This window comes from Onychomys torridus, chromosome 2, assembly GCF_903995425.1.
Source record: "Onychomys torridus chromosome 2, mOncTor1.1, whole genome shotgun sequence".
Lineage (NCBI taxonomy): Eukaryota > Metazoa > Chordata > Mammalia > Rodentia > Cricetidae > Onychomys > Onychomys torridus.
In genome coordinates, this window is record NC_050444.1 from 106005358 (window position 1) to 106029522 (window position 24165).

General features: G+C 43.1%; 3 protein-coding genes and 1 pseudogene across 3 annotated transcripts; all 4 read left to right on the forward strand.

Moving 5' to 3' along the window:
* Nucleotides 1-266: 266 nt before the first annotated feature.
* Nucleotides 267-821, forward strand: LOC118578530 (interferon alpha-12-like). The gene has a single exon (XM_036179550.1). It carries the CDS (start codon nt 267-269, stop codon nt 819-821), a length of 555 nt encoding a protein of 184 aa, XP_036035443.1.
* A 4758-nt stretch (nt 822-5579) lies between these two features.
* LOC118578531 (interferon alpha-12-like) lies at nt 5580-6134 on the forward strand. The gene has a single exon (XM_036179552.1). The coding sequence runs from the start codon at nt 5580-5582 to the stop codon at nt 6132-6134; it is 555 nt and encodes a 184-aa protein (XP_036035445.1).
* Nucleotides 6135-11073: 4939 nt separating this feature from the next.
* On the forward strand, nt 11074-11460 carry LOC118578588 (interferon alpha-1-like). The gene has a single exon (XM_036179646.1). It carries the CDS (start codon nt 11074-11076, stop codon nt 11458-11460), a length of 387 nt encoding a protein of 128 aa, XP_036035539.1.
* Nucleotides 11461-19582: 8122 nt separating this feature from the next.
* On the forward strand, nt 19583-20155 carry LOC118578520 (annotated as a pseudogene).
* The last annotated feature ends 4010 nt before the right edge of the window (nt 20156-24165 follow it).

The window sequence follows — 24165 nt, forward strand, 5'->3', positions numbered from 1 at the left end:
GAAGCTTTGTTGAGGGGAGCATTGAAAGTGGAAGCAAGAAGGAAAACAAAAATGGCCGAAAACAAATGGCCAGACAGAAGCAGAGAATGACTGAAAGAAAGTGAAAAGTGCATGGGAGAGTAATGGGAGGGCGTTCAGAAAATGGAAACTAGTGCTTTCTCTTACTTAAGACGCATGGACCCAGCCAGGATGGACTTCAGAGAACCTGGACGGCAAGGTTCAGGACCGCAGAGCCCAGAGGACCAGCAGCATCTGCAACATCCACAATGGCCAGGCCCTGTGCTCTCCTGACCTTCCTGGTGGTGATGCACTGCTGGTCAAGCTGCTGTCTGGGATGTGACCCGCCTCAAACTCATCACCTCAGGAACAAGAGAGCCTCCGCACTCCTGGCACAAATGAGGAGACTCTCCCCTCTCTCCTGCCTCAAGGACAGAATGGACTTTGCATTCCCTCTGGAGAAGGTGGATGCCCAGCAGATCCAGAAGGCTCAAGCCATCCCTGTCCTGCAGGAGCTGACCCAGCAGGTCCTGATCCTCTTCAGCTCAAGGGACTCATCTGCTGCTTGGGAGACACGCCTCCTAGACACATTGTGCACTGGCCTCGACCAGCAGCTCAAAGACCTGCAAGCCTGTCTGATGCAGCAGGTGGAGGTGCAGGAACCTTCCCTGAGCCAGGAAGACTCTCTGGTGGCTGTGAGGAACTACTTCCACAGGATCACTGTCTACCTGAAGGAGAAGAAACACAGCCCCTGTGCCTGGGAGGTGGTCAGAGCAGAAGTAAGGAGAGCCCTGTCTTCCTCAGCCAACCTGCTGGCAGGATAGACTGAGGAGAAGGAGTAAGTCCCGAGCCAAAGTGCAGAGGACTCTCCTGGGCTGGGATCATGCACCTCACTGCTCAGATTTGGCCTTCTCCAAGATCTCCTTGACTTTGACCTCATTGATTCAACTTCCCTGGGTAGTTACTGTAATATTCGGTTATATTGTGTTGATCTGCAAGGGCATTTGCTTATTGATTCAGATGTTTTATTTGCGTTTTGTTTATTTATTTATTTATTTATTTATTTATTTATTTATTTATTTTTATTGGTTCTTCTGCTTCTTTGTCTATCTACATGATTATAGTTATTTTGTAATACCATACAATTTCATATTTTCTTTAAAGTACCAAACGGTTATTGTTAATTTATCTCTTCTATTCAATAAATTTTTTACTATACATGTTTAATCTTTTGTGTCAGCCATTCGATCTTTGGAAAACTGCTTGATGCTTCTAACCTCATTCTCTACACCATACATATTGCACAGCTGGACTCGGTAGGAAAGAATACTGAAAGCGATGAGTACTGCTTACTCTTAAGAGGTGAACTGATGCACCAGTCTTATAGTTCCTGTTCTCTATGGTGAAAAGTCTTCCTTCTCTCCATTACATAGTACTCCTCCTCTGAATGCACAGCCAGCCGCTGGACAGAAGGAGACCAGAACATCTTGCTTGTGTTCCATTGTGCCTTAGTCCTCCTGACCTACAATTCTCCCTGACTTCTCTCTGGCCTCCCGTAACTAACATTTGACTCCCAACTTTTACCAGATGAACTTGTTAGGATTTCAAAGATGAGGCAGACCATGAAAACAAAACAAAATAAAGCATACCACACATGAGGATCTTCCTACATACCATTAAAAAATGAAACATTTATAAGGAAATAATGTAGTGTTACCCTGTCTTGGTGATGGCTTCAATTGCTGATATAAATATCATGACCTAAAGCATTTTGAGGTAGAAATTGTTCATTTTAGTTTAAAATCACAGCATATTGCATCACTGACAGAGTTTTGTCAGGATCTTAAACAGGGCAGGAACCTGAAGGCATGGGCTGATATCGAGGTCATGGAGGAACACACTGTCCACTGCCTTGATGCCTCAAGGCCTGCTCAGCCTGCTTTCTAATACTCTCTAGGACCACCAGCCCAGGGTAGGATCACCCGTAGGGTGCTGGACACTGCGACAGCAGTCATCGCTTATTAAAATGACCATCAGACTGGTCTCCAGTGTGAGCCTGTAGAGACATCTTCCCAGGTGAGATGCCTTCTTCCCACATGACCCTATCTGGTGTCAAGTTGACCTTAGAATTACCGAGTGTAAATTCCATTCATAATGGCCTCAAAAACATACCTTGAAATACATCTAAGAAGTGAGTGAATGCAATTCTTCTAAAATGACACAGGAATTCCCTCTCAGTTTCATTTGCTCTCTTTTTTTTTTTTTTTCAAAATTTTCATTTTACATTCTAAGCCCAGTTGCCCCTCCCACTTCTCATGCCCTCAACTTTCCCCAACAAACACACCCCACCCCATCATCTATTCCTCAGAGGAGACAATGCTTCCCTTGAGTAGTCAACAAAGTGTAGCATACCAAGTTGAGCACGGCTCTCCACTGCTTCAAGGCTGAGCAAGGTGTCCCAGCATAGGGTTTGGGCTCCCAAAGGCCAGTTCTTGCCCTTGGGACAAGTCCTGGTCCCACTGCCAGGGCCCTCACAACCAGATCAAGCCACACAAGCATCAGCCACATTCCCAGGACCTAGTTGGATCCCATGCAGGTCCCCTGGCTGTCAGTCCAGAGAACCTGAGCTCCCACTAGCTAGGGTCATCTGTCTCTGTGGTTTTCCCTTCATGATCTTGACTCCCCTCCCACTTTCCTCCTAGGATCCCAACTCCCTCTGTCCTCCTCATCTCCAGGAGCTAGTCCACTGCTTAGTCTTGGATCACTGAGTCTTTCCTACCTGTTGTCATTTGTGCATGGGTACACCGCCATCTAGTGGAGCAGGGCAACCTCTCAGCGGCCAGGTGATTCAGGATTACTGAATCTTCCTCTCCCAGCAGCCATCAGTTAAAAATAGTTCCTCAGCTAGGGCTGGGATCTCCTGACATCCTTCCTGCTTGAAACTGGGATTTGGTCTGTCTCCATCATATTCAGACTGTGCATGCAGTCACAGCTGCTATCAAAATGGACCTGCAGCTGCTATATTGTGTCTACAAACCCCTGTGTCCTACAGTCAGAGACTGTCTGTGGGAATCCCCATCTTTCTGCCAGCACTTGTGTAAAGAGTAGTGCCCTACTGAAGCCAGGAAAGACATACTGGTCCTTTCTCAGACTTCTATTCCACGTACATTAACCAATTGTTAGTGTCTGTGTCTGATCAGCTATTGCCAGAAGAACCTTCTCTGAGGAGCACTGAGAGATGCACTTATCCTGTGAGAGATGTACAGTGTGATGCATAAAACCTGCCTTCTGACACCACGGCCATTGCTCTTGTTCTTTACATTCCTGCTTTCCAGCAGCTTCCTGCTTCCATAGGTGTGTTAAGATTGATATTGCTGGGTAGAAAAATATTGAAATTTTGACTGTGATTGCATTCACTCTGTAGTTCACGTTCCAAAATGCACCCAGTTTGATGTAAAAGTACTTTATTTTATGGGTACTGCCCTTTTAAGTTGAACACTCTTAACATTGTGGCTATTGCTTCCCCATTGGGATGACATCACTTCCTTCCTTTTGCTTTCATTTCAAGTGACACCACAATTTCATTTCAATGAACCAAGCAACGTCAGTATCTTCTCTCTAGGAAAGTGGAAAAAAGAAATAACATTTTCAATGTAACGAAATTCGAGAGAGAAATGACATCCACCATGGAGCCACCAACACCATAGAAAATTAAATTAAAAAAATTATGTACATTGACAGTACTGAAAATCTTCTATGTGATGGAATCTCTCAAGGCTCTTTGGCTCAGTTTTCAAATGGACCAACACAGAGTGTGTGTAGTCTCCACTACTAAAGTAAAACTGAATAAACATCTGTAGGTTCAAACTTCTGCATAACTAATAGGCAATCAGAGGCACTGCAGTCACTGTGTCTGCTGGTCTGTATTTCCCACTCCTGACTTCAGGCCAGCATGCACTCATGAGCAAATTTGGATCACAAGACTAGATTTTCAAAAAACCACAAATAGTTATGTCTCACAAATTTCCTCCTGACAAACTGGGACATTTACACATCCCTAGAGACCGCTGGGTATCCTGCTGTTGACATCTGGGGATCCATGACACTCTGGTCTTTGGCCACGTGCTCACTGTGGAACACAAAAGACTTTCTAATGGATCCACTGAAATGACAGCAGTCATCTCCTAAGATTTATGATGCTAAAAGCCAAGCAAACCCCACACTGTGTGTGAGTGTGTGAGTGCTGATGTCATCAAGATATGGTGAGCACTCTCAGGGAGTGGGGTACAAGAAGAGGACTGGGGAGAGTGTGAGTAGACTCAAACTCCACTGAAGAAGTCACAGGGCACTTAGAGAAAAGGCAGCAAGCAGGGATCACAGTCTCTAAACTCAGGCACAGCTACAAAGAATGTGCATTCCTTTTGGGTAACTGTTGTTGGTTGAAAAATCCTCCATACATGATTGGTGGGCAGAAAGGGAGATGTATCCATGGATCCTGACTTTGACAGAACTGGTCCTTGAGAGAGAGAGAAATTTCAGCGATGCTCTGTTAATAGTAGAGGTCACAATGTCTATAACACAGAGAAGCCCCTGACTGTTCTTCATGTAGACCAATGGTGTCCTGGAACACTAAACAGTTCACGAAACCTACAGGCCAAGAAGGCATCCCTTTCCATCCGAAGGACAGAGGAAACAATAGTGTAAAGAATAAGGCTGAAACTTTTCCTGAGAGCAAAGCATAGATGATACATTTCTGAGTTTTTGTGAACATATGTGTGTGTGTGTGTGTGCAGTAAAGATCATGCCAGAGCAAGCATGTGGAGTTTGAGACCAACGTCCATGAATCAGTTTTCTGCTCCAACCGTGAGTTCCAGGGATCAACATGAATAGGTCAATCTTGATTCAGGAATCTCTTTTTGATTGTGCCGTAAGAACCTCCATAAATCATTCAATAATATCTAATATACACTAAAAATCAAATTTGATCCTTCTCATATTTAAGAACTCAAGTGTAAAGACAAAAAGAACAAAATAATTCCACCCCACAACCCTCACCAACACTGAGAAGATTTTGACATGTGCCATTGCTTCTAATAACACCTGTAAAAATCACAAAATTAGTGGAAACAAGATTGACATTACATTAAAGAAAATAAATATGACCTACAAAGATCAATTACAGCATGAAATTCAAGAAATTCCCAGGCCAAGTATAGTTGTATGGTTTTATGCTTTACAAGTGAGTAATTCCACACAGGAAAGGTATCTCTTTGCTGTAAATATCAACCATAACGTCTTTCAGGAATAAACTCTAGAGAAGCTTTGTTGAGGGGAGCATTGAAAGTGGAAGCAAGAAGGAAAACAAAAATGGCCGAAAACAAATGGCCAGACAGAAGCAGAGAATGACTGAAAGAAAGTGAAAAGTGCATGGGAGAGTAATGGGAGGGCGTTCAGAAAATGGAAACTAGTGCTTTCTCTTACTTAAGACGCATGGACCCAGCCAGGATGGACTTCAGAGAACCTGGACGGCAAGGTTCAGGACCGCAGAGCCCAGAGGACCAGCAGCATCTGCAACATCCACAATGGCCAGGCCCTGTGCTCTCCTGACCTTCCTGGTGGTGATGCACTGCTGGTCAAGCTGCTGTCTGGGATGTGACCCGCCTCAAACTCATCACCTCAGGAACAAGAGAGCCTCCGCACTCCTGGCACAAATGAGGAGACTCTCCCCTCTCTCCTGCCTCAAGGACAGAATGGACTTTGCATTCCCTCTGGAGAAGGTGGATGCCCAGCAGATCCAGAAGGCTCAAGCCATCCCTGTCCTGCAGGAGCTGACCCAGCAGGTCCTGATCCTCTTCAGCTCAAGGGACTCATCTGCTGCTTGGGAGACACGCCTCCTAGACACATTGTGCACTGGCCTCGACCAGCAGCTCAAAGACCTGCAAGCCTGTCTGATGCAGCAGGTTGAGGTGCAGAAACCTTCCCCGAGCCAGGAAGACTCTCTGGTGGCTGTGAGGAACTACTTCCACAGGATCACTGTCTACCTGAAGGAGAAGAAACACAGCCCCTGTGCCTGGGAGGTGGTCAGAGCAGAAGTAAGGAGAGCCCTGTCTTCCTCAGCCAACCTGCTGGCAGGATAGACTGAGGAGAAGGAGTAAGTCCCGAGCCAAAGTGCAGAGGACTCTCCTGGGCTGGGATCATGCACCTCACTGCTCAGATTTGGCCTTCTCCAAGATCTCCTTGACTTTGACCTCATTGATTCAACTTCCCTGGGTAGTTACTGTAATATTCGGTTATATTGTGTTGATCTGCAAGGGCATTTGCTTATTGATTCAGATGTTTTATTTGCGTTTTGTTTATTTATTTATTTATTTATTTATTTATTTATTTATTTTTATTAGTTCTTCTGCTTGTTTGTCTATCTACATGATTATAGTTATTTTGTAATACCATACAATTTCATATTTTCTTTAAAGTACCAAACGGTTATTGTTAATTTATCTCTTCTATTCAATAAATTTTTTACTATACATGTTTAATCTTTTGTGTCAGCCATTCGATCTTTGGAAAACTGCTTGATGCTTCTAACCTCATTCTCTACACCATACATATTGCACAGCTGGACTCGGTAGGAAAGAATACTGAAAGCGATGAGTACTGCTTACTCTTAAGAGGTGAACTGATGCACCAGTCTTATAGTTCCTGTTCTCTATGGTGAAAAGTCTTCCTTCTCTCCATTACATAGTACTCCTCCTCTGAATGCACAGCCAGCCGCTGGACAGAAGGAAACCAGAACATCTTGCTTGTGTTCCATTGTGCCTTAGTCCTCCTGACCTACAATTCTCCCTGACTTCTCTCTGGCCTCCCGTAACTAACATTTGACTCCCAACTTTTACCAGATGAACTTGTTAGGATTTCAAAGATGAGGCAGACCATGAAAACAAAACAAAATAAAGCATACCACACATGAGGATCTTCCTACATACCATTAAAAAATGAAACATTTATAAGGAAATAATGTAGTGTTACCCTGTCTTGGTGATGGCTTCAATTGCTGATATAAATATCATGACCTAAAGCATTTTGAGGTAGAAATTGTTCATTTTAGTTTAAAATCACAGCATATTGCATCACTGACAGAGTTTTGTCAGGATCTTAAACAGGGCAGGAACCTGAAGGCATGGGCTGATATCGAGGTCATGGAGGAACACACTGTCCACTGCCTTGATGCCTCAAGGCCTGCTCAGCCTGCTTTCTAATACTCTCTAGGACCACCAGCCCAGGGTAGGATCACCCGTAGGGTGCTGGACACTGCGACAGCAGTCATCGCTTATTAAAATGACCATCAGACTGGTCTCCAGTGTGAGCCTGTAGAGACATCTTCCCAGGTGAGATGCCTTCTTCCCACATGACCCTATCTGGTGTCAAGTTGACCTTAGAATCACCGAGTGTAAATTCCATTCATAATGGCCTCAAAAACATACCTTGAAATACATCTAAGAAGTGAGTGAATGCAATTCTTCTAAAATGACACAGGAATTCCCTCTCAGTTTCATTTGCTCTCTTTTTTTTTTTCTTCAAAATTTTCATTTTACATTCTAAGCCCAGTTGCCCCTCCCACTTCTCATGCCCTCAACTTTCCCCAACAAACACACCCCACCCCATCATCTATTCCTCAGAGGAGACAATGCTTCCCTTGAGTAGTCAACAAAGTGTAGCATACCAAGTTGAGCACGGCTCTCCACTGCTTCAAGGCTGAGCAAGGTGTCCCAGCATAGGGTTTGGGCTCCCAAAAGCCAGTTCTTGCCCTTGGGACAAGTCCTGGTCCCACTGCCAGGGCCCTCACAAGCAGATCAAGCCACACAAGCATCAGCCACATTCCCAGGACCTAGTTGGATCCCATGCAGGTCCCCTGGCTGTCAGTCCAGAGAACCTGAGCTCCCACTAGCTAGGGTCATCTGTCTCTGTGGTTTTCCCTTCATGATCTTGACTCCCCTCCCACTTTCCTCCTAGGATCCCAACTCCCTCTATTCTCCTCATCTCCAGGAGCTAGTCCACTGCTTAGTCTTGGATCACTGAGTCTTTCCTAACTGTTGTCATTTGTGCATGGGTACACCGCCATCTAGTGGAGCAGGGCAACCTCTCAGCGGCCAGGTGATTCAGGATTACTGAATCTTCCTCTCCCAGCAGCCATCAGTTAAAAATAGTTCCTCAGCTAGGGCTGGGATCTCCTGACATCCTTCCTGCTTGAAACTGGGATTTGGTCTGTCTCCATCATATTCAGACTATGCATGCAGTCACAGCTGCTATCAAAATGGACCTGCAGCTGCTATATTGTGTCTACAAACCCCTGTGTCCTACAGTCAGAGACTGTCTGTGGGAATCCCCATCTTTCTGCCAGCACTTGTGTAAAGAGTAGTGCCCTACTGAAGCCAGGAAAGACATACTGGTCCTTTCTCAGATTTCTATTCCACGTACATTAACCAATTGTAAGTGTCTGTGTCTGATCAGCTATTGCCAGAAGAACCTTCTCTGAGGAGCACTGAGAGATGCACTTATCCTCTGAGAGATGTACAGTGTGATGCATAAAACCTGCCTTCTGACACCACGGCCATTGCTCTTGTTCTTTACATTCCTGCTTTCCAGCAGCTTCCTGCTTCCATAGGTGTGTTAAGATTGATATTGCTGGGTAGAAAAATATTGAAATTTTGACTGTGATTGCATTCACTCTGTAGTTCACGTTCCAAAATGCACCCAGTTTGATGTAAAAGTACTTTATTTTATGGGTACTGCCCTTTTAAGTTGAACACTCTTAACATTGTGGCTATTGCTTCCCCCATTGGGATGACATCACTTCCTTCCTTTTGCTTTCATTTCAAGTGACACCACAATTTCATTTCAATGAACCAAGCAACGTCAGTATCTTCTCTCTAGGAAAGTGGAAAAAAGAAATAACATTTTCAATGTAACGAAATTCGAGAGAGAAATGACATCCACCATGGAGCCACCATCACCATAGAAAATTAAATTAAAAAAATTATGTACATTGTCAGTACTGAAAATCTTCTATGTGATGGAATCTCTCAAGGCTCTTTGGCTCAGTTTTCAAATGGACCAACACAGAGTGTGTGTAGTCTCCACTACTAAAGTAAAACTGAATAAACATCTGTAGGTTCAAACTTCTGCATAACTAATAGGCAATCAGAGGCACTGCAGTCACGGTGTCTGCTGGTCTGTATTTCCCACTCCTGACTTCAGGCCAGCATGCACTCATGAGCAAATTTGGATCACAAGACTAGATTTTCAAAAAACCACAAATAGTTATGTCTCACAAATTTCCTCCTGACAAACTGGGACATTTACACATCCCTAGAGACCGCTGGGTATCCTGCTGTTGACATCTGGGGATCCTTGACACTCTGGTCTTTGGCCACGTGCTCACTGTGGAACACAAAAGACTTTCTAATGGATCCACTGAAATGAGAGCAGTCATCTTCTAAGGTTTATGATGCTAAAAGCCAAGCAAATCCCACACTGTGTGTGAGTGTGTGAGTGCTGATGTCATCAAGATATGGTGAGCACTCTCAGGGAGTGGGGTACAAGAAGAGGACTGGGGAGAGTGTGAGTAGACTCAAACTCCACTGAAGAAGTCACAGGGCACTTAGAGAAAAGGCAGCAAGCAGGGATCACAGTCTCTAAACTCAGGCACAGCTACAAAGAATGTGCATTCCTTTTGGGTAACTGTTGTTGGTTGAAAAATCCTCCATACATGATTGGTGGGCAGAAAGGGAGATGTATCCATGGATCCTGACTTTGACAGAACTGGTCCTTGAGAGAGAGAGAAATTTCAGCGATGCTCTGTTAATAGTAGAGGTCACAATGTCTATAACACAGAGAAGCCCCTGACTGTTCTTCATGTAGACCAATGGTCTCCTGGAACACTAAACAGTTCATGAAACCTACAGGCCAAGAAGGCATCCCTTTCCATCCTAAGGACAGAGGAAACAATAGTGTAAAGAATAAGGCTGATACTTTTCCTGAGAGCAAAGCATAGATGATACATTTCTGAGTTTTTGTGAACATATGTGTGTGTGTGTGTGTGCAGTAAAGATCATGCCAGAGCAAGCATGTGGAGTTTGAGACCAACGTCCATGAATCAGTTTTCTGCTCCAACCGTGAGTTCCAGGGATCAACATGAATAGGTCAATCTTGATTCAGGAATCTCTTTTTGATTATGCCTTAAGAACCTCCAAAAGAGCATTCAATAAAATCTAATATACACTAAAAATCAAATTTGATCCTTCTCATATTTAAGAACTCAAGTGTAAAGACAAAAAGAACAAAATAACTCCACCCCACAACCTTCACCACCAACACTGAGAAGATTTTGACATGTGCCATTGCTTCTAATAACACCTGTAAAAATCACAAAATTAGTGGAAACAAGATTGACATTACAATTCAAATAGCTATATTAAGAAATAAATATGACCTACAAAGATCAATTACAGCATGAAATTCAAGAAATTCCCAGGCCAAGTATAGTTGTATGGTTTTATGCTTTACAAGTGAGTAATTCCACACAGGAAAGGTATCTCTTTGCTGTAAATATCAACCATAACGTCTTTCAGGAATAAACTCTAGAGAAGCTTTGTTGAGGGGAGCATTGAAAGTGGAAGCAAGAAGGAAAACAAAAATGGCCGAAAACAAATGGCCAGACAGAAGCAGAGAATGACTGAAAGAAAGTGAAAAGTGCATGGGAGAGTAATGGGAGGGCGTTCAGAAAATGGAAACTAGTGCTTTCTCTTACTTAAGACACATGGACCCAGCCAGGATGGACTTCAGAGAACCTGGACGGCAAGGTTCAGGACCGCAGAGCCCAGAGGACCAGCAGCATCTGCAACATCCACAGTGGCCAGGCCCTGTGCTCTCCTGACATTCCTGGTGGTGATGCACTGCTGGTCAAGCTGCTGTCTGGGATGTGACCCGCCTTAGACTCGTCACCTCAGGAACAAGAGAGCCTCCGCACTCCTGGCACAAATGAGGAGACTCTCCCCTCTCTCCTGCCTCAAGGACAGAATGGACTTTGCATTCCCCCTGGAGAAGGTGGATGCCCAGCAGATCCAGAAGGCTCAAGCCATCCCTGTCCTGCAGGAGCTGACCCAGCAGGTCCTGATCCTCTTCAGCTCAAAGGACTCATCTGCTGCTTGGGAGACACGCCTCCTAGACACATTGTGCACTGGCCTCGACCAGCAGCTCAAAGACCTGCAAGCCTGTCTAATGCAGCAGATGGAGGTGCGTGATCATTCCCCGAGCCAGGAAGACTCTCTGGTGGCTGTGAGGAACTACTTCCACAGGATCACTGTCTACCTGAAGGAGAAGAAACACAGCCCCTGTGCCTGGGAGGTGGTCAGAGTAGAAGTAAGGAGAGCCCTGTCTTCCTCAGCCAACCTGCTGGCAGGATAGACTGAGGAGAAGGAGTAAGTCCCGAGCCAAAGTGCAGAGGACTCTCCTGGGCTGGGATCATGCACCTCACTGCTCAGATTTGGCCTTCTCCAAGATCTCCTTGACTTTGACCTCATTGATTCAACTTCCCTGGGTAGTTACTGTAATATTCGGTTATATTGTATTGATCTGCAAGGGCATTTGCTTATTGATTCAGATGTATTATTTGCTTTTTGTTTGTTTGTTTGTTTGTTTGTTTGTTTGTTTATTTTTATTAGTTCCTCTGCTTGTTTGTCTATCTACATTATTATAGTTTTTTTGCAATACCATAGAATTTCAGATTTTCTCTAAAGTACAAAATGGTTATTGTTAATTTATCTCTTCTATTCAATAAATTTTTTACTGTACATGTTTAATCTTTTGTGTCAGCCATTCGATCTTTGGAAAACTGCTTGATGCTTCTAACCTCATTCTCTACACCATACATATTGCACAGGTGGACTCAGTATTGAAGAATACTGAAAGCGATGTGTACTGCTTACTCTTAAGAGGTGAACTGATGCACCGTCCTATAGTTCCTGTTCTCTATGGTGAAAAATCTTCCTTCTCTCCATTACATAGTACTCCTCCTCTGAATGCACAGCCAGCCGCTGGACAGAAGGAAACCAGAACACCTTGCTTGTGTTCCATTGTGCCTTACAATGGCCTACAATTCTCCCTGACTTCTCTCTGGCCTCCCATAACTAACATTTGACTCCCAAGTTTTACCAGATGAACTTGTTAGGATTTCAAAGATGAGGCAGACCATGAAAACAAAATAAAATAAAGCATACAACACATGAGGATCTTCCTACATACCATTAAAAAATGAAACATTTATAAGGAAATAATGTAGTGTTACCCTGTCTTGGTGATGGCTTCAGTTGCTGATATAAATATCATGACCTAAAGCATTTTGAGGTAGAAATTGTTCATTTTAGTTTAAAATCACAGCATATTGCATCACTGACAGAGTTTTGTCAGGATTTTAAACAGGGCAGGAACCTGAAGGCATGGGCTGATATCGAGGTCATGGAGGAACACACTGTCCACTGCCTTGATGCCTCAAGGCCTGCTCAGCCTGCTTTCTAATACTCTCTAGGACCACCAGCCCAGGGTAGGATCACCCGTAGGGTGCTGGACACTGCGACAGCAGTCATCGCTTATTAAAATGACCATCAGACTGGTCTCCAGTGTGAGCCTGTAGAGACATCTTCCCAGGTGAGGTGCCTTCTTCCCACATGACCCTATCTGGTGTCAAGTTGACCTTAGAATTACCGAGTGTAAATTCCATTCATAATGGCCTCAAAAACATACCTTGAAATACATCTAACAAGGGAGTGAATGCAATTCTTCTAAAATGACACAGGAATTCCCTCTCAGTTTCATTTGGTCTCTTTTTTTTTTTTTTTTCAAAATTTTCATTTTACATTCTAAGCCCAGTTGCCCCTCCCACTTCTCATGCCCTCAACTTTCCCCAAGAAACACACCCCCACCCCATCATCTATTCCTCAGAGGAGACAATGCTTCCCTTGAGTAGTCAACAAAGTGTAGCATACCAAGTTGAGCACGGCTCTCCACTGCTTCAAGGCTGAGCAAGGTGTCCCAGCATAGGGTTTGGGCTCCCAAAGCCAGTTCTTGCCCTTGGGACAAGTCCTGGTCCCACTGCCAGGGCCCTCACAAGCAGATCAAGCCACACAAGCATCAGCCACATTCCCAGGACCTAGTTGGATCCCATGCAGGTCCCCTGGCTGTCAGTCCAGAGAACCTGAGCTCCCACTAGCTAGGGTCATCTGTCTCTGTGGTTTTCCCTTCATGATCTTGACTCCCCTCCCACTTTCCTCCTAGGATCCCAACTCCCTCTATTCTCCTCATCTCCAGGAGCTAGTCCACTGCTTAGTCTTGGATCACTGAGTCTTTCCTAACTGTTGTCATTTGTGCATGGGTACACCGCCATCTAGTGGAGCAGGGCAACCTCTCAGAGGCCAGGTGATTCAGGATTACTGAATCTTCCTCTCCCAGCAGCCATCAGTTAAAAATAGTTCCTCAGCTAGGGCTGGGATCTCCTGACATCCTTCCTGCTTGAAACTGGGATTTGGTCTGTCTCCATCATATTCAGACTGTGCATGCAGTCACAGCTGCTATCAAAATGGACCTGCAGCTGCTATATTGTGTCTACAAACCCCTGTGTCCTACAGTCAGAGACTGTCTGTGGGAATCCCCATCTTTCTGCCAGCACTTGTGTAAAGAGTAGTGCCCTACTGAAGCCAGGAAAGACATACTGGTCCTTTCTCAGACTTCTATTCCACGTACATTAACCAATTGTAAGTGTCTGTGTCTGATCAGCTATTGCCAGAAGAACCTTCTCTGAGGAGCACTGAGAGATGCACTTATCCTCTGAGAGATGTACAGTGTGATGCATAAAACCTGCCTTCTGACACCACGGCCATTGCTCTTGTTCTTTACATTCCTGCTTTCCAGCAGCTTCCTGCTTCCATAGGTGTGTTAAGATTGATATTGCTGGGTAGAAAAATATTGAAATTTTGACTGTGATTGCATTCACTCTGTAGTTCACGTTCCAAAATGCACTCGGTTTGATTCAAAAGTACTTTATTTTATGGGCACTGCACTTTCAAGTTGAAAACTCTTAACATTTTGACTATTGATTCCCCCATTGGAATGACCTCACTTCCTTTCTTTTGCTTTCATTTCAAGTGACACCACAATTTCATTTCAATGAACCAAGCAACGTCAGTATCTTCTCTCTAGGAAAGTGGAAAAAAGAATTAACATATTCAATGTAACGAAATTCGAGACAGAAATCACATCTTATATTTGTCCATTCTTATATAGTTGCAATGCTGTAAATTTCATTAAAATGACACATTACAGCATAAAAACCCTATATATTTTTGTGCTGGCTAGTTTTTTGTCCACTAGATATAAACTAAAATCATCTGAATGGAGGAAATATCAAAAAGAAATGCTTCCATGTGATGGGTCTGCAGGCAAGCCTGTAGGGCATTTACATTTTTTTATTATTAAGGAATTTTTTATTCATTTTACATACTAATCATAGATCCCCCTCTTCCTTCCTCCCACCTCTTCAGCCTCCCCGCAACCTACACCCCTTTCCCTCCCACAAGAAAGTAAGGCTTCCCAGTGGGAGTCTGCAGAACCTGATACATTCAGTTAAGGTGGGTCTAAGCCTCTTCCCTTGCCTCAAGGCTCTTCAAGGTGTGCCACCATAGGTAGTGGGCTCCAAAAAGCCAGCTCATGCACGAGGGATGGATCTTGATCCTATTGCCAGGGCGACCCTTAAGCAGATCAACTACACAACAATCTTGCTTATGCAGAGTGTGTATTTTCCTGGTCCTACCTGGCCCACGGTCAGGACAAATCTCTCTCACCTACCAGTACCACAGCCGAGCCAACCCAACCGAGTAAACATACAGAGACTTACATTATTTATAAACTGTATGGCCATGGCAGGCTTCTAGCTAACTGTTCTTATATCTTAAATTAACTCATTTCTATTAATCTATAATTGCCACATGGATTGTGGCTTACTGGTATTTTAACATCTCCTCATGGCAGGAGCTGGCAGCGTCTCTCTGCCTCAGCAAAACACTTCCCAGAATTCTCCTCTCTCCTTGTCCCACCTATACTTCCTACCTGGCTACTGGCCAATCAGTATTTTATTTATTAACCAATCAGAGCAACACATTTAACATACAGAACATCCCACAGCACTTCCCCTTTTCTTTTTTTCAAAAAGGAAGGTTTTAACTTTCACATAGTAAAATTACAGATAACAAAATTATCAAGCAAGAATTACAGTTACAATATCTAGTCTATTTACAATAACTAGTGTATTTGTATTTGGCAAAATTAAGGAAGTTATCATATCTATCTTTTTTATATTATTTATTAAAATTTTTTCATTTTACATATCAACCTCAGTTCCCCCTTCTCCTGCCTCCTCACCTCACTCCCACTCTACCCCCATCCACTCCTCAGAGTGGGTAAGGCCTCCCATGGTAGTCAACAAAGTCTGGCATGCCAAGTTGAAGGAGAGCCTAGCCCCTCTCCATCGTGTCAAGGCTGAGCAAGGTATCCCACCACAGGGAACGGGTTCCAAAAAGCCAGTTTATGCACCTGGGATAAGTCCTAGCCGTGCTGCCAGGGACCCCACAAACAGATCAGGCCACACAACTCTCACCCACACATATCTGTCTTTTATTTGTGAGTCTAAGGTTTCATATCTAACTTATCTTTTATCATAACTAAAGAAAATTGTAACTATCTAGTGTTCAACCACATCAAAGACCACAGAAGGATATAATATTACCTGAGAAATGGGGAAAGGATGCAAGCAACTTTTGGAAGTCTTGCAGGGTAGACAGAGACAGCTGGCAACCTGGACAGTCATCCAAAGTTTCTTTGTAAAGTTGGGGCATCTGTTTTCAGCCCACAGGTCTAGAGTCTCTCAGTCACTTTTCTCTGTGTCCTGTAGAATGTCTGGCAGTTTCCTCTGCAAAGCAGGAATCTGAAAGACCATTTTGCCAAGCAAAGTTCAGTGGTCACCTCCCTATGGGTCCTGCATGTCCAGTCGATCAAGCAGTCCAGGCAAGAATAGTTTATGCCCAAATGGCTATTTTTGCCAAGGTGAAGACAAACTCTATATTGAGTGTCTTCAATGCCCATCCTGCTCTCTGAAGTAAATCAGTGCTGCCAGGAGCAGACATTTCTCACTGTCTAGAAAGTCTAAATTTTTAAAACATTTTAAATGCCATATTCTGTAGGTCTTTGAAGTATTTGAAGATTACCTATCTATCTGAAATTTATTTATGTATACCTAGAAAACTTAACATAACTATAAGTTTGAGTATCATAGGAGACTAATTGTTCATGAGTTGTATAAACATAATAATACCTCAAACAAGAGTAGAAATATATATACAGTATAACAAAATTAAGTTTAAACTTGTATCAATAAACTAAAATCCATAGCAATGTAAAACATTTCTAAACAAGTTGTTACTCTTTAAAAGTAGGTTCATTAATCTACCCTTTCATCCTATTATATCTTTATCATATCCCATTTTTGTCTTTAGAAAGAGATCACATTTATAATCAACCTGTTTTAAATAAAAATATTAGTTTTTCTCTGTCCCACACCAGAGGGCTCTTCTGATATGGGACAAAAGAATCTCTCAACCTTTTTTTTTTTTAACTTATAAACTGTATGGCCATGGCTGGCTTCTAGCTAGCTGTTCTTATATCTTAAATTAACTCATTTCTATGAATCTATAAGTTGCCATGTAGATCATGGCTTACTGGTATCTTAACATCTCATGGTGGCAGCTGGCAGCATCTATCTGCCTCAGCAAAACACTTCCCAGAATTCTCCTTTCTCTTGTCCCACCTATACTTCCTCCCTGGCTACTGGCCAATCAATGTTTTATTTATTAACCAATAAGAGCAACACATTTAACATACAGAACATCCCACAGCAAGAGGGCCTTTTCCAGTCCTGTGGAGGCTCCACAGGTGTTGGTCTAAATTTCATGAGTGCTCACTAGTTTGCTTTGGCTGTCTCTGTAGGTTTCCCCATCATAATCTTGATCCCGTTGCTCATAGACTCCCTCTACTCTCTCCTCAAGTGGACTCCTGGAGCTTGACCTGGTGTTTGGCTGTGGATCTCTGCATCTGCTTACATCAGTTATTGGAGAAACTTCTATGATGACAGTTAGGGCATTCACCTATCTGACCACTGGGGCAAGGCAGCTCAGGCACCCTCTCCACTGTTGCCAGTAGTCCAAGCAGGGGTCATCCTTATGGATTCCTAGGAACTTCCCTAGCACTCAGCTTCTCTCTGTCCCCTTGTTGTCTCCCTCTATCATGGTATCTCTCTCATTGCTCTCCCACTTCATCCCTGTTCCAGCTCAATCATCCTATTCCCTTATGTTCTCATCCCCCATCTCCTAACCTCTATTCCCCCCACTTCATCCCTAGTTTACTCATGAAGATCTCATCTACTTTCCCTCCCAGCGAGATCCATACATTCCCTCTTAGGGTCCTCCTTGTTAGCTAGATTCTCTGGAGCTGTGGGTTGTAGTCTGGCTAGCCTTTGCTTTACATCTAGTATCGACTTATGAGTGAATACATACCATGCTTGTTCTTCTGAGTCTGGGTTACCTCAGTCAGGATGATATTTTCTAGTTCCATCCATTTGCCTGCAAATTTCATGATGTCATTTTTTTTCCTTCTGAGTGTATATATACCATATTTTCTGAATCCATTCTTCAGTTGAGGGGCATCTAGGTTGTGTCCAGGTTCTGGCTATTATAAATAATGCTGCTATGAACATAGTTGAGCATGTGTTCTTGTGGTAGAATTGAGCATTCCTTGGGCATAGCTGGGTCTTGAGGGAGGTTGATTCCCAATTTTCTGAGAAAGTGCCATGCTGATTTCCAAAGTGGCTGTACAAGTTTGCATTCCCACCAACAGTGGAGGAGTGTTTTCCTTGCTCCATATCCTGTCCAACATAAGCTGTCTTCAGTGTTTTTGATCTTAGCCATTCTGACAGGTGTAATATGGTATCTAAGAGTCATTTTGACTTGTATTTCCCAGATGATTAGGGATGTTGAGCAATTCCTTAAATGTCTTTCAGCCATTTGAGATCTTCTGTTGAGAATTCTGTTTAGCTCTGTAGCCCATTTTTTAATTTAGTTGTTCAGTATTTTGATATCTAGTTTGTTTAGTTCTTTATATATTTAGAGATAAGCCTTCTGTCAGATATGGGGTTGGGGAAGATCATTTCTCATTCTGTAGGCTGTCATTTTGTCTTATTTACCATGCCCTTTGCCTTACAGAAGCTTCTCAGTTTCAGGAGGTCCTCTTTATTAATTGTTGCTCTCAGTGTCTGTGCTACTGGTGTTATATTTAGGAAGTAGTCTCCTGTGCCAGTGCATTCAAGACTACTTCCTACTTTCTCTTCTATCAGATTCAGTGAAACTGGTTTTATATTGAGGACTTTGATCCATTTGGATTTGAGTTTTGTTCATGGCAACATATATGGATCTATTTGCAATCTTTCACATGTTGACATCCAGTTATGCCAGTACCATTTGTTGAAGATGCTTTCTTTTTCCATTATACAGTTTTGGCTTCTTTGTCAAAAATCAGGTGTTCATAGGTGTAACACGAATCTTAAAAGAGCTTATTAATAAAAACAAACCTGGAGCCAGGTATTGGGGTGGACACTGGAAGATCAGAGAAGCAGAACAAGCCACAGCTTACCTCACCTTGCCAATTTCTTGGCCAATCCTGTTTCCTCAAACTGGAAGTATCTGAGTCATAATCCAGAATTGATCTTGGCTGAACTGCTGCTACAAAGCCTAAAAGCTTAACCAGATCTAGTTCCTGGTTTTCATGCCTTATTCACCTTTCTGCTTTCTGCCATCACTTCCTGGGATTAAAGACATGAGTCATCATGTCTGGCTGTTTCCAGTGTGGCTTTGAACTCAAAGAGATCCAGATGTATCTCTGCCTCCCAAGTGATAGGATTAAAGGCATGTGTGCCACCATTTTCTGGTCCCTATGTCTATCTAGTGGCTGTTCTGTCCTGTGAGCCCAGATAAGTTTATTAGGGTGCACAATATATTGGGGGACACAATATATCACCACACATAGGAGTGTGGGTAAGTGTCAGGGTCTTCAGTTCGATTCATTTGGTCCACATGTTGGTTTTTATGACAATACCAAGCTGTTTTTTATTACTATAGCTCTATAGTCGAGCTTGATATCAGGGATGGATGGTGATGCCTCCAGAGATGGCTTTATTGGACAATATTATTTTAGCTATCCTGGGTTAATTTTTTCCATGTAAACTTGAGTATTGTTCTTTTCAGGTCTGTGAAGAATTGTGTTGGGATGAAAAGTGCATGGGAGAGTAATGGGAGGGCGTTCAGAAAATGGAAACTAGTGCTTTCTCTTACTTAAGATGCATGGACCCAGCCAGGATGGACTTCAGAGAACCTGGACAGCAAGGTTCAGGACCGCAGAGCCCAGAGGACCAGCAGCATCTGCAACATCCACAATGGCCAGGCCCTGTGCTCTCCTGACCTTCCTGGTGGTGATGCACTGCTGGCCAAGCTGCTGTCTGGGATGTGACCTGCCTCAGACTCATCACCTCAGGAACAAGAGAGCCTCCACACTCCTGGCACAAATGAGGAGACTCTCCCCTCTCTCCTGCCTGAAGGACAGAATGGACTTTGCATTCCCTCTGGAGAAGGTGGATGCCCAGCAGATCCAGAAGGCTCAAGCCATCCCTGTCCTGCAGGAGCTGACCCAGCAGGTCCTGATCCTCTTCAGCTCAAAGGACTCACCAGCTGCTTGGGAGACAAGCCTCCTAGACACATTGTGCACTGGCCTCGACCAGCAGCTCAAAGACCTGCAAGCCTGTCTGATGTAGCAGGTTGAGGTGCAGGAACCTTCCCCGAGCCAGGAAGACTCTCTGGTGGCTGTGAGGAACTACTTCCACAGGATCACTGTCTACCTGAAGGAGAAGAAACACAGCCCCTGTGCCTGGGAGGTGGTCAGAGCAGAAGTAAGGAGAGCCCTGTCTTCCTCTGCCAACCTGCTGGCAAGATTGACTGAGGACAAGGAGTAAGTCCTGAGCCAAAGTGATGAGAACTCTCCTGGACTAGGACACTGCATAAATTCTCCTTTAAAGACTCATTTATTTTAGCACAAATTCAATCAACCTGCCTATATGTTTTGGCAAAAGAGAGCAAATTTTATCTATATGTTAAGGCATTTGTTTCTGCATCCATTTTAGAATCTCTCTGTATTGTCGTATTTATTTTACTATTTATGTAATTTAAGTTATTTAAGTTAAATCTTGCAATTTTGTAATTTTTGGAATGTAACAAACCATTATATGCAATTAAATTATTTTTGTCCGGTTCAATTTTGATGTATAAAACACTTTTGATTTGTTAATTTTGTATCTTTTCAAAATTTTCCAGTCTTTTTGTTGATACTCTAAACCATAAAAATTTTACAAATGGACACAGTGTTGCAAATTGCCCTGGATATAATTGTACACTGCACAGTGTTTAGACAAACCCTAAATCTATCCCTCTACTTCTCCCCAGTATATAGTATTCTCTGGATGTAAAGCCAGCATACTCTCTTCTTAGGAAGCCAGAGAATCTTCCTCCTGTCACATTGTGACTTAATTTAGTTGACATATATTTCCCAGAGGAATCCTCCCTCTGACCTCCATGACCTCTGGTAATTATCATCTACTCTCAACTTCTATGAGTTTAACAGTTTTGGGTTCTAACTATGAGTGAGAGCACATACAGTGACAGGAACAGCTCACAGAAAGGTGACTAGCCTGCCTGAATACCACAGACAAACACACCAAGAAATCCGGAAATCGACCCCGTTCATAACAGCCTCAAGAAACATCCTGGAAATAAATCCCACCAGGGAAGTGAAATGCCTCTAAAATTAATCCTTTGAAACACCACTATTCCCTCTCAATTTTCATGGGTTTCTCTTCTCCTACTACACCTCTTCCTCCTCCTCCTTCTCACCCTTCTTCTCTTGGAGCTTCCAGTATACATGGCCATCTCCTGGAGATTAGGTAGCCTCTCTCAGGGAGCCTAGCCTGACTCTCTCTCTCTCTCTCTCTCTCTCTCTCTCTCTCTCTCTCTCTCTCTCTCTCACACACACACACACACACACACACACACACACACACACACACACACACAAGTTACCACAGTTCCTCATGCAGAAGCTGAATTTCCTCCATTTTCCAAGCTGGGATTTTGTCCAGCCTAGATTTGTCCATTTGGTCATAGCTACTCTCGGTTCATTAGTGCAACTGCCCTGTTGTGTCCAAGAACACTGCTTTGCTGTGGTCACCCACTGCCTCTGGATCTTACAATTCTTCTTCTCCCTCTTCTGCAATGAGCCTTCAGGCCAAGAAGTCAGCCCTTTATTTTGTGTTCATGGATCAGTTGTGGGTCTCTGTGTTTATTGTCATTAACTGTGAGAGGCTTCTGTCCTAAGGGGTAGTAATCCCGCAATAACACTTTCTTAGACTTATAATTGTAATGTGAATTCAGGTATTGTGACACTACAACACTGCTGTTATTCTTTGGTATCTTCATGGTTCTATATGTGTTTTAAAGAGATACTTCTGGCCAGGCAGTGGTGGTACAAGCCTTTAATCCCAGCACTCGGGAGGCAGAGGCAGGCAGATCTCTGTGAGTTCGAGGCCAGCATGGGCTACAGAGCGAGTTCCAGGACAGCCTCCAAAGCTACACAGAGAAACCGTGTCTTGGAAAAGAGAGAGAGAGAGAGAGAGAGAGAGAGAGAGAGAGAGAGAGAGAGAGAGAGAGACTTCTGGGAGAAACATTATTTATTTTTGGATTTTGATTATGTGGTGGCTCCCATGTGTATTTTTCTCAGGAGGCATCACAGTGGGAAACATAGGACAGCAGTTAGCTATGGGTGTTCTGGAAACGCTCCATAGTGACTGAGCTTCAGAGCATGGCTCAGAGCGGAGGCAGGATAAGGAGACACTGGTGCTGGGTGTGATGAAGATACTCTTTCCTCAGTGTCCCATTTAGACTGGGCTGACAATGGTAAAAGACCCCTGAAGAAGTGTGCTCATGGTCTCAACTAGCAAATGGAGGCAAGGGCGACTTACATAAAAGTCTTACCTTGCTCACCCACCCTCATACGTGTCTGCACTGGAACATTCCATCCCAGGCTGTATGTGAGAGTGGGATGGAAGGCTAGCTTCCCAAGTATTATATTTTATTCATCAATCAGAGCAAGTTGCTGTATTTCAAAGCCTTGGATCAAAATGAATTACCCACCTGTGGTTTTGTGTCAGCTCCTAAAGGAGAGAGGTTGATAGTACTTAACAGACATGAAGTATGTGTGGTAAGAATATTTATTCAGAATTAAAATAGAGGGATGTGTAAGGTGGGGGGACAGCAGTGAGCTGAAGGACTGTCACATTTTCATTCCCAATGCAGCCGCATCTCCAGGTCGCTCTCAGGTAGACTCTCACATGTGGGTCTCATCAGCATGGGAACTATGCTTTTCACAGCCAGAGGTTTGTAGACAATCATACTGAGAGCCAAAGGCAGCATAATGTTATGATTCTGCACTGTGATGCTGGACTTTTCACCTCCATTTACATGAAGTTTTGTCCAAGATCTAGACTAAGAGTCTCTGCTGTTTCAGTGTTAATGAGCCAAAATTGTTTCTGTCACTCCAGAGTGGAGAGGACTTTTCCACAGCTGAATGGAGCTTGCAATCTGTGATCACCTTATAAAAGGTTGAGAGCATTAAACATGCAGTGCCCTGTATGTGTTAATGGCATAGACCACGGGGGACCTAATTTGCAAGTATTGGGTCTTTGACTTCAAGTGCAATGTGTATGAAAACCAATGTGAGTCTCTTAAATATTTTTTTATTTATTTGTTTTATGTTTGTTTTTTTATTTATTTATTTTACCGCATGAGCTCTTCCTGAGGATTCTTGGGTCATTTCAGAGCTGTGTGGAGGTGAGTTCAGCAATACTGGTGTCAGCTGTGACTTTCCCTGGGTCCCACCCTCCATTTCACCCTAGTCCTCCGACATACTCCAGTTCTATGAGTTTAGTCATAGAAACAAATCTACCTCCTTTTTGGTATTCTGAAACATAAGTGGGTTTGTTTTGTTTTAAATTCTGTGGGACTGACTGAATGAAGCAGAGTATGCTCCCCAGGCAGGACAGGAGCTTGGCGCCTGTGTGGACATCTGGTTTTGGGTTCACTCACATGGTGATGCTCATTGGGGTTTTGCTTATCTTGTTTTGAGGTAAATGTCTGGAATAAATTGGTTTTCAAAACTATTTTGGTTGAGAGAAAATGTGTTGTTCTGGAATTTGGAGCAATCCTTGAAATTTCCTGAAAATGAAAACAAATGATTGGTCCTTTGAAGGCATTCTTCAGCTAAGATTTAAGTGTCTTATGAAAACCACAAGTGACTAGAAGAAAAGCAAGTGAACCTGATGTACTTGATTGTATACAGTGAGGTGTTTCCTCTTAAAATGGAAATAAATCTGTTAGAAATAATGTACCCAAATAATAATAATAATAATAATAATAATAATAATAATAATAATGTAGCCAAACACTGTGAATCAAAGGATGAACTTGCCCATAGTTTACTATAGGTACACTGAACCAAAGTGATTGAATTTGTAAAGATGGTAATAAATACCAACCACACTCACTGTCCCAGATAGAAACACCCATTGACCATCACCTTTATACTAAGTTTACAGCATTGTGCTCTTTTTTCTTTCTTCAAATTTTGACTAAAGATTCAAAACCAAAAAATAAAATTTGTCATAAAATATACAGAGAAAAAATTATTGAATATCATTAGGTGCCTACTGAATCTTAAAATTACAGAAGTATGATGGGCAATACGATGTGTAGTTCAATAATTAATGACATGGGTGGAGATATAAATCCAAATTATGATTCCACACAAGGTAATAAGGTCAGAAAATTGAGATTTTTATTTTTGCTATTATGTATAGACTGACAGTCCATTTTATGCTTGAGTAAGAGGATACAGTTATAAGTCTCCCTGCTTTAT

Bases quoted from the DNA above. Each gene is read 5' to 3' on its own strand.
- LOC118578530 (XM_036179550.1), top strand. From the start codon at position 267: ATGGCCAGGCCCTGTGCTCTCCTGACCTTCCTGGTGGTGATGCACTGC.
- LOC118578588 (XM_036179646.1), top strand. From the start codon at position 11,074: ATGGACTTTGCATTCCCCCTGGAGAAGGTGGATGCCCAGCAGATCCAG.
- LOC118578531 (XM_036179552.1), top strand. From the start codon at position 5,580: ATGGCCAGGCCCTGTGCTCTCCTGACCTTCCTGGTGGTGATGCACTGC.